The sequence below is a fragment of the Lytechinus pictus genome, chromosome 2 (assembly GCF_037042905.1).
Source record: "Lytechinus pictus isolate F3 Inbred chromosome 2, Lp3.0, whole genome shotgun sequence".
NCBI classification, from domain to species: domain Eukaryota; kingdom Metazoa; phylum Echinodermata; class Echinoidea; order Temnopleuroida; family Toxopneustidae; genus Lytechinus; species Lytechinus pictus.
In genome coordinates this window covers 27,341,524-27,352,775 of record NC_087246.1, presented here as the reverse complement: position 1 = coordinate 27,352,775, position 11,252 = coordinate 27,341,524, and the positions used below count along the sequence as shown (strand labels likewise).

The 11,252-nt window shown below is 36.9% G+C and overlaps 1 protein-coding gene across 1 annotated transcript; it reads left to right on the top strand.

The window, feature by feature from the left end:
- The first annotated feature begins 5,256 nt into the window (after positions 1 to 5,256).
- LOC129273176 (homeobox protein Hox-A3-like) lies at positions 5,257 to 10,481 on the top strand. Its single transcript, XM_054910213.2, has 2 exons — positions 5,257 to 5,814; positions 7,872 to 10,481. Exons 1-2 carry the CDS (start codon positions 5,352 to 5,354, stop codon positions 8,159 to 8,161), a joined length of 753 nt encoding a protein of 250 aa, XP_054766188.1. The 5' UTR covers positions 5,257 to 5,351; the 3' UTR covers positions 8,162 to 10,481.
- Positions 10,482 to 11,252: the final 771 nt, after the last annotated feature.

Below are 11,252 nucleotides of genomic sequence, written 5' to 3'. Positions count from 1 at the left end.
GATCGAGAAGAAAGAAATGCTTGTTGAGCGAGAACTGCCCCTCCCACCCACCATTTATCCCATACTATGGTGTCAGGCGTTATTGTGTAGGCTACAACTTATTTGTCGTTGATATTTTCGCTCGTTGGGAAAATGTCAACATGCCATTATTATTTTCTTACTAATCTTATGACTAATACCTTGGTCACATTTGTTCTACGGCGGCCGTACGGCGAGTCGAAAACAGCCGTTTTAACATTTGTTTGTACCAGCTACATATCGGTGGTTTGAATAAAAATGAATAAAACGACTGTTTTCAACTCGCCGTACGGCCGCCGTAGAGCAAATGTGACCAAGGTATAAGTTTACCTCAACAGCAAATTGATTTGAATAAGAGTTTAAAAAAATAAAAACAATAATATCACTGAAAATTCCCTCTCAAAGTCGGATGTAAAATAAAATCTTTTTACCTTGTATGTTTTCTTAGACAGTCTCCTAAAGCTTTAATAAAGGTTCAATATTTTGAATTATATTGCAACAATCTGGAATTCCAATCTTAAAAAATTAAAGTGACCTTAAATCTGTTTTAATGGGTTTTTTGTGAAAATTATTTTGAATTTTACATTTGACGATACCAATCGCGCGCGCTCTCTCTCTCTCTCTTGGAGTATCAAATATTTCAATTTTGTTGATTTGAAAATAAAGGGGATCGAATCTTACTAAATTACGTTAATTGTGATTTCATATATTATTCGGTGGAGCAGTCAGATTATATTTTACATTGAAGTAGGTTTTAGATATATTTTCGTATTCCGTATAAGCAAACAAACATGCACTAGTGAGTGTGTGACATCAATGGCCCCCTTAAGTTTTATACACTGCACCTGTTCTACATAAAACTGTTTTGTGACATTAAACAAAACTTGAATATTAAACTGATTTCTTATTTTAAATCCGATGTTGATGATTTTTTCAGTGCGATCTCTATTTTCTATTTTTTTTTGTTCAAATCAACCTATTGTTGAGAGAACTTCATTACTACAGAATCATAATGATCTATCAAATTGAAGAAGACAAATAACAAACACATTTTTCTTGTTATTTCTTATAGAAGAAAAGTTTTCACATTTGATCGACTTTCCATATGTTTAACGAGTGAGGCATGGTATAACTCGAGTATAGTTGCAGTGACCAACGATTTCAACAGAGAGTCTTTCAAATCAAGTTTGACTGTTTCCATATAAATATGGATAAAGCTTTAATAAGTTCTCAAAATGCAGTAAATCGTAAATTTGTGTTGGTCCTTTTCAGGACCAACACTTGCCCAAGAAAGATACATGGTGTACCGTGAAACCTGCTACACTATTCTTCTTCGCCATGGAAACCTTCAGAAATTACAAATTGTAAATAAGTTTAGAAAAGTTCGGTTCAGAGACCGGCTATCATAAACAGAACAGCTGCCGAGATTTGATATATAGGCAGCGAAATAGAGGCATATACATTGTAATGTATGCTTATTGGTGGCAGATGAAGTGGTGATGAAATTATTCGTTACATCATAATGAGGTACTCGGTTTGATTATGTTTTAAAATATGTTACGTGTGACAATCTTCATTTTTCTACGCTACAACAAAACTCATTAGACACGCTAAGATGCAGATCATTGTTACACGATCCGCTTTATTATTTAATTGCTCTGAGTAAATAAATTGATTTCGTGTAACACGAAAACTTTTTTAAGTATCATAACATCTGTCATTAAGACAATCATGAGCGGTTTGTGCCATTATCAACACCAGGTAATTATTATCACCTTATCATTTGCAAAAGACACACACACAAAAAATGATATTTTAAATGTTTTGTCGAACAAAGCTTTCGAGGACACCCCCTCCCCTCGACTCCTCATGGACTCATTTAAGCTCGTCGTCTAAACAAACAGATTTATACAGACGCGAAGACTAACCGAGAAGTCGTTTTCGCATCGCGTGTTTTCAAACAAAAGAAATAAATTACTGGATATAGAACAGAAGAGAGAAAAAAAACTAATAAAGAAAGGAGAACAAAGAAATATGGATTTATCCTGGAATGATATGAGTGGAACAAAGAAGGGTGGAATGCAAAGCGTACTCACAGTTTTGACCAAAACGACGTGAAAGAGACTAATTTGTTAGAAAAGCACGTGCTCGCATGTTCTTCCAAACACGAGGAACTATGTCGAGTGAGGTTTGCTAAAGCAGACGTTGGGCCAGTATAATATGTGTAGGAGATCCAAAATTTTCTCGAAACCCAGTATTTCAACCACCACTCTATGTCATGTTTGTTGATTTTGTTTTAACTTCCACTTAATCATCATCTTAAAAATAAGAGATTCTTAACTGAGACTATTAGAGATCAAGTAAGGAAAATGAATGCAACTCTAAAACATTACTGCTACAGATGATAAATGTAAGAGAAATATTACTAAACTGTATTTACAGTTAATCATATCAATAAGAAAGTTTCACTTTCTTAGGCTACAAAAGTTTCGCATGGCTCATCGCAATACAATTATTAGACATGACTTATATAAAAACAGACCGTATACATTTTAGCGTTATCAAAACAGTTTCTCTCTCATTTCAATGCTACACTTCTTTTCTGATGACTTGAACATTTATTTTTTAATAGTTTTTTTTTCTTTCTACTTTTCATCGGTAACGTTTTTATTGAAAACCGCATGCTTCCTGGATCAATTAGAGACCCTGGGAAGTTGAACCACAAATGTATGTGAGTGAATAATAACAACGTCTACGCCCCCTCCCCCATTTGCCCATCTGCTTACAGATGTGACCTTTCCCGTACAATGTCTCTAAAAATCACCACTCTGGATATGTCAACTCCCTGATTGGACATTATTCACCCTTAATTCATCATTTTCCTTTATTTGCTCATGTTTTTTGTTTCATTATTTTTTGTTGTATTGTTTTCCCCCATTTTCCCCAATCAAGCCATACCACCGTGAAAGCATATTATGCCTATACCACCTGTTAGCCACACTTGATATGCCACAGTAAACAGTTTAGCTGCTTTGCGATCTTCTCGACAAGATGAAACTTATGCCGATGAGGTAAAAGAAAATTCATTTTCCGAATAACACGTTGATTAAAAATATGTATCTTTAAAGTACTGCCTTTCGACGGGTTAGAGAAAGCACGTTGTATTATTTGAGAGCAGGTATTACAACACGACCTAGATGAGAAGCGAAGCAGACGACATGCTACCACTTACCGCACACTCTCATTCGAATTCGACTGTCTGCCAACGCTGCTAGGAGATGACGGGACCCTGGGCTTGGCAACGACGCAAAGCGTTTTGTCTACCTGAGCGATCAAGACATTTCACTATTAATATGACTCCACACATCTAGTTTCCAGGCAACATGAATGCTGTGAGAAACAGACCACAAGTATTATTCCAAAGTAAAGAGAAATCACTGAAATATCCACCATAATGTCACATTTTCGGAATGCCGAGCCAACCGCTCTTTCCAGCATCGGCTCACAAGTGCGTCTGCTTCGATGGGTTCTCGGCTTTTATACATGATCAAGTCGTCAGCAAGCCACAACATCATATATATCATTACATAATTAATTAAATAATTAAGTGATAAATCATAAAATAAACACATGATAATATTTAAAATAATAAGTTTAATATATATCAAAATTTTAAAAGTGTAAAAAATTCACAAATATTTTTTTCAAATTCATTCTTTCTTTTTTTAAATACATATGTGCGAACGAGCCTGTAAAAGTCCCGTTTGTGTGTTCGCTACTCTTTACTCTCCTTAGGAAACTAGCTTCATATCTCTTCTTCTGGGGGTAGGGTTGTGAGGCAAGAGAGAATAGGTGTATATCACTTCTAATAACTTCTCTCAAGATTGTCGAATAAAATGAATAATTGAAGTGTGAAATTCTGAATTTCTGGGACAGAAACCTTCCCCACTTATGTATGAAACTTGAACTAATGACCCCGTTCTCTACAATGCACTCACGCCTCCAGCAGCTGTGCGGGAAGCAAGTGTAGGGGTACCATGTTGCTCCTCGTTTAACATTGCTCGTCGTCACCACATTTATCACCATTTTGACACGGTTAAAAAGGGAAATATTATTAAGAAAAAATAATAGAAACTCATGAAAAACTTTTCTAAACTATGATTCTTAGAATTAAGGGACCAAAAAGAGAAAATAAGGCTATATAACCAGCATTGAGGGAAGCCTTCGGGTTGACATACCTTATCAATCGGCACATTATGGTTTAGACGAAATCTGTTCGTTCTCCTTCAATTTCAACAGGAAAAAAATGTAAAAGAAAGAAAAAAATCATTACACAGAAACTTAGCAGTTTTGCCGAGTATATTCGACAATATATAAGCGCCATCTAGAGCTCAAAAACAAGACATTCGTCACTCGAATCAGGCGTAATGTACCTGAATAGCGTCTCGGCACCCTTGCCGACACAGTTCGTTCTCGGTGTCTTTGGGCTCATTTTCTCGCTTTTTCGATGCGATTCGTTTGGAATTTTTTGAAAGTTTTTATAATTTTAGAATATTTCTCAATCGATTAAATTATAAAATAACATTTTCTGATGAATATGCATGAAAATGACGATGGTTAAATACATGCCAACGAATGACAACCGGGGGATGACGGCTGATTGTCGAGCTCCATCCAGGGTCGTCTCTATTCAAATGTCCCGCCCTGTCTTCCAAATTCTGCGTTTGTAGAATGGCAGATGTGCTATTTTGTGAAAATTCAGGGATCGTCTCATGATTTTTGCAAGCAATATTGATAAGTTTATCATCTAAATGTGTGAAAGACGCAGCAAAAAAGTCTAGATACATGGTATGGTGACGTAGATACTTTAGAGAATGCGTATGTACCATATTATGTTTATTGATTGGATATGGTCAAAGCTGTGAAACTTTTTATTGATCTGTGGAACAAATATTATTATTTTTATCCTAATTTTCATCTTAACATTTAAAATTTCAAAAGCTTGAAAGTGTGAATGAGTGAGTTTCTGAATCGTTCGGACGGCTTCTCCACTTCTCAACCTAATTGTTCGAGGTCGTGCGTAAGGACGGATGCGTATAAGGCCTACTGTCCGAGTAAGTGATTTGAACCGTCATTGGATTTTAATACTGCCCCTTTGAGCTGAAGTGAGTAATGATTGATGTGTGGCTGCTAGCAACTAGGAGGAGTGTTTACGCGTATCCAACCAGACGTAAAAGTATAACTGAGTCGCGCTGGTGGTACAGGCAGCAGACCGTGCTGTGTCGTCGAGAGGGTCGCGTTGAAATAGAGGAGCTATTCGCTGGGTTTTAAGCATGGATATGCAACATTGTGCCTCGAATGATGCTGTCTGTTACCGTGATTCTTACCGTGGCTCCCTTGATGCCACCTCGCTCGTCTCCGGCTCCGATTACGATGCCTTCGACCGAATAGGGACAGGGAATTGGTACACAAACGCCCCTGGTATTTACCCTGGCGATCACGGACCGGTGGCACCTCGCCCATACCCTTGCCTATCGTTTCCCGGTCCTCTGGCGTCATCACCTACCACTTGCTCTCCTCCGTTCGTGCCTTCTTCGCCAACAGTTTCAACTCCAACATCTTTCCAGCATCGTTCACCGGTTCATTCGACTTCGTCGTCGATGTTTGATGCATATACGGACAATTCGACGTCGTGTGAACGACAGAGTGTTCATGAGGATCTATCTCCCTCATCTGAGACAGGCAGTACAAGGGTTTATACAAGCTCATCGAATGAATCTACGCCAGAAAAATTAGGTAAGAAAACATTTCGTCACCTCGTTTGTTAATAATAAATTCATGAAACGTTTTCATGTGGAACATTCTTCGATTATACTTTTAACGTAAATTTGTTGGTGCAAATAATATCACTTTAGGTTTAACTACTCTTCATATGTTCATTAAATATTTTCATATAAACTTTTAATATTTAATATTCCATCACCGTACATCACTATATAAATTGATAGTAAAAACAAATTTACAAAATTACATCGCCGATTTTTTTTAATTACCATTATTAAGCGTGTAATTGATATATTTCTATTCGAAATACATGTGGATTTGTTGGAATTAACAAAATATTTTTTTTCACTGGAAAAGTGAACTTATAATTCTTTCATCGAAGTTGAGCTTTTGAATCTGTGATTTAGACTACCGCTGGCATCATCGCCATCGGCGGTCACGGACTCGCTAATGAGTCGTCCCAGATCTCGCTCTCGGCGCGTGCCAGACGACTGACCAGCGAGAGCGATGATGCATCTCGTCATCGACATTGTTCTGGCACGCAGTCGGGTGTCCATAGGTATCGTTGAACGACCCTTAATCCATCGCTCGCGAGCCGCATTACGACTCTCGATCCAGTATAAACTCTCGGCTCTCGCAGATATAACCCGAATAATAGTCCCCAAGGGCAAAGATGGTCTATCTTGGCTAGCTATTCCATCCATTTAATTGCAAATGTATTGAAACAATTTGCTCTCCTCTCTCTCTTCTCTCTCTCTATCTCTCGTTCCTTTTTTCTTTCTGTTCATTCCTCTCCTTTCCATGTTTTTTCTGGAATGCAACTATGTCGACAGATATACCGTCGAATAGAAGGAAAATTGAAAGAAGGGGAAAAGGTGGGGGAGGGAAAAAGATTCTTTCAATAAGTTCTGTTGATTCTCATTACTCGTCTCATATTTTTCTTCCCCGCACGTTAATAGTTTTGGCTGAGTGAAATATTTCACATCCAGAGTACCTCCATCTGTAATCACTCACACTGTTTTCACTGCTCACCCCTTTCTTCGTTTCTTACCATATGTCTCTTGAACGGTGTGTTCTATTCTGTGACATTTTATTGCTTTAAAAATGTTAAAACAATTTGCCGCATAACATATCCTTTTGAACATGATCTCCTATTGATTAGAAATATAGCATTCGGGTTTTTAATGCTGGAAATGCAAAGCGTGACACCGTAAATTGCCTGTCAGCAACAGGACCTTTGCGTTGACACCGGTGCATTGATTTCTCTCTTTTTTATATAATAATGTGCATAGTTATTTCTTCTAGAATACGTTTCAATTTCGTTTCATCCTAAAATATTAAAACCATACTAGTTTGCATGTCGAAATCTCTCAATTGAAATTTTGATCTGCGCATAATATCTATCGTATATAGCAACAGACCTCATTAAAGCCATAATATCCCAAAGAAAGACGGGCTGTTGTTTTTTTCACAGGTCTTTTTGCAAATCGCATTACAATTGATGGTTATTGCTCAACATATTCCATGATGTTTATATTATTTTTCTTCATAATCATGATTGATAGTCGGGAATTCGAAAAAGCTCTATTGGGACCCTGCGCCGATACGCTCCCTCAAAAGGGTGACGAAGACGCTTGGAAGAGACCGCAAACAAACTTCCATCAGCCAATCAAGATCGAGCATTGATGTCGATATCAACCCCCTGACCTAATTAACCCCAGAATCGTTGACGTGGCAAACCGCATATATTTGTATATACATACCTGTATAGGCCTATGTATCCTCACCAATAAAATCGTGTAAAAATAACGGATTTCGTTGGATGTTTTTTTGAAAATATTAAATTTATGTTTCTTAAATCATTTTATGCAATTGATTGATAAAATGTCGAGATAACACCCTCGAGGAATACAGCCATCATGGGGGAGGGGTAAAAGGGTATTCTGACCAAAATAACGATTTAAACCTTCTTTCAATCAATTCTTTATCGGTTTTAATAGTTTCACTTTGATTATCAAGCAAAAGTATATATATATATAACTATTATTTTTTATGTTTTCCTTTCATAGATGGCCTGACAAAAGACCCGAATAGCGACGGCTGCCGAGCTAAAAGAAAACCTTATTCGAAACTCCAGCTCCTCCACCTAGAAGACGAGTTCAAGCGAAGCATGTACCCATGCCGTGAGCGCCGTGCCTGGCTCTCTCAAGTTCTTGAACTGACCGAACGACAGGTAAAGATCTGGTTTCAAAATCGACGCACAAAACTTCGACGCACAGTCGAGCGGGAGCAACGAGAAAATGAACAAATGCAACGGGATATGGCGGACTTGGCCATGAGGTTTTACGTGCCCCAGTAAAAAGAAAAGAAAAAAAATTGAACTATTTATGAATATTTCACTTATTCGTCGATTTACTTTCATTTATTGGAGAGGAAAGAGATGGTAATCATAAGAGATAGATATGGGAAAAGTGCAAGGATCTGAAGGCATCGCGATTGGTTTCCAAGTCACGCAGCTGGCGTGCGTAGTGCAGTGTGAATCGACTTGATTCGCGTGCCTTCTTTTATTTTGGATGTGCGTTGGTGTAGGAGAAGCCAACCTGTCTCATCTCGTCACTGATCTTGACATGACCTCAACCTTTGACCTTAACGATCACCCATCCCATAAGTTAGCCTCCAGGCTATTGGCTGACTGTTTGCCTGCCTGCTGCCTCGTCGAACGTTAGATAGATACCGTGCGTCGCGTGGCTGTGGCGTGCCTTCGGGGTTGAGACCCAGTCAGCAACTCGACGCAGCCAACCAAATACACTGCTTGTCTGTGACGTGGGAGAATCATTTAGATTCATCGCTGAAAGGTGAAGTTTGTGCGGGGGCACTGATCAAATACGAGAAAAGCATACCACAGTCGTTCTTTTTTTTCTACATCACCCTTCTCTTGGGCTATTTCATTCACATTCATTTCTTCCAACTCTCTTTCACTGACTCTCTCTCGATCCCTCAGCCCGTCTACCGCTGTGTCATATCCTTGATAAACTAGTGTTATATCCCCAGAGGAGACAAAGCCACGTGCCTGCCTCACGCCTCACACGCTTGCTCTCCAGCCAGCAACCGTACTCAGTTCAAACGCAATAAACAGATCCCCCAAAACCAGATGGAAATGCTATCGCATTAATGCTTTTCAAGAATTTTCTACGACTCCGGGAAAAGAAAAATGGTCAATATGGAGTATGGACCCCCCCCCTAAAATGTGATGAGTTAATCGACCTGTTTGAATGAAATAGCCCCCCCCCCCCTCCTCCCCCATGTAGCTCCCGCATTGGCAAACTAACTGGGAGGCATTTTATCAATATGGGTATATACCTATTCTCTTGTATCATGTCGATCTCAAACTCCTATATTGTTGATATGTATGTGATCAGCGTTACAAAATGATATTTTCATATTCATCATAATTATTTCTTATGATAATTTTATTGAACATCAAGCCAAATTTTTACTTTATAAAATAGTAAGAAAGAAGCAGATAAAACTATGTGAAAATTATCTGTGCGGAACAATAGATAACAAAGGATCAAAGTAGGCCTATAAAACATTACAAATCGGTAAAAATGCCTTATTAGATATATTGTACAGCAGAGTGTTTATTTTTCTAAGTTCTAAGATTTATGACTTATGAAAATTATGAATAAGTGGTATTAAATTCTTCCATTAAATCTTTCCGGTTTAACTTGAAGACAGTACACTGAAAGTGTAAATTAGTATTTTTTTTTTACATTCTTTTAATCTGATTACTTGATGATTTTCAGGTTTAGAATCAAACTCTGCTGCTATGTGATGATTGAATGTAAATAGTCTGCTATTACGTGAACGGTCGAATGTATATACATATGAAATATTTTACTTGGATTTCAATTGTCAAGCAAAATTTACACAATTCAATTTCATTTTCATGTTTAAAATTATTATCATAGTCTTCTACATTATGGTTTTCCTGTAAACTGTTTAATAGTTATATCTGTACGCTGCATGCCTATTTTGGATGACACAATACTTGTAAAGTAATGAAACATATTGACGAAACTTTCAGATTAATATCTATTTCTTAAAATTTCACAGCAGGGCCTTATTTCTATGATACTTAAAACATGAATTGTTATCAGTACCAACGATTTGAAACATATACCTATTTATGTATTAATACAGCATGTTTACTGGTTGTTTTCATTCTCTAATAAGACATTATATTACAACAGTTATGAAATGTAATTGAATGAAGAGCAATATGGAATCCCGATTTTTTTTTTTCATAAAGATTGTGACGAAAGTATGTAAGTCAGGCATTGTTTAAAGATTTTTGCCTTTACTTCTGACAAACGGAAAACACTAATTTGCGTATTGTTCACCTTTTTCGCATTGTTGTCATTGGGCACGGACATAAACTACTGAAATTTATTCACATACTAAAAGCAGCCTTCAGGTCCTGACCGTTGACGTATTGCATTTTTTTAAGGAATGGTATATAGCTATTCTTGCCTTGATTCCTAATATCTTGAATTCTTCCACCTTTGATATTCATAACCTTGAGCTGATGTAAATACTTTTTATTTTTTCATTCCATGAATTGTAAATATATGCAGGAAAAAAGGAAATCAAAATAAAAAGGATATATATTTTACTTTAATTTATGCTCTGTTGTCTATGTTGATATATGTAGTTTGTAAATAGTGTGAGTTAATTCTTTTATCAAAAAGAAATTACGTAGATTTTTTGTTCGACAAATTGGATAAAGTTTAAAAGTTGGTGATGGTGCCGGCGGTAAATTTTATCATGTTGAATTATATGAAGTCAAAATAATATTGCTAAAAATATATTTTGTCAAGGGCAAATATGAACGCTTCTTAAAATAATTAACTGTAATCATAGCGATAATTTTAATGTTGATGATGACCATGGCGACAGAGACGAAGATGATGATGTCTGTGATAATGATATGCTGAAGATGATGATGATGATGATGATGAAGATGGTGATGACGACGATGGTGATGATACTGATGATAATGATGATAATAATTTTCTTCCTTCCTTCCTTTCTTCCTCCCTCCCTCTCTTCCTTCCTTCCTTCCTTCCTTCCTTCCTTCTTTCCTTCCTCCCTTCTTTCCTTCCTTCCTTCCTTCCTTCCTTCCTCCCTTGCTTCTTTCTTTCTTTCTTTCTTTCTTTCTTTCTTTCTCTCTTTCTTTCTTTCTCTCTTTCTCTTTCTTTCTTTCTTTCTTTCTCTATTTCTTCTTTCTTTTCTTTCTTTCTTTCTTTCTTTCTTTCTTTCTTTCTTTCTTTCTTTCTTTCTCTATTTCTTCTTTCTTTTCTTTCTTTCTTTCTTTCTTTCTTTCTTTCTTTCTTTCTTTCTTTCTTTCTTTCTTTCTTTCTTTCTTTCTTTCTTTCTTTCTTTCTTTC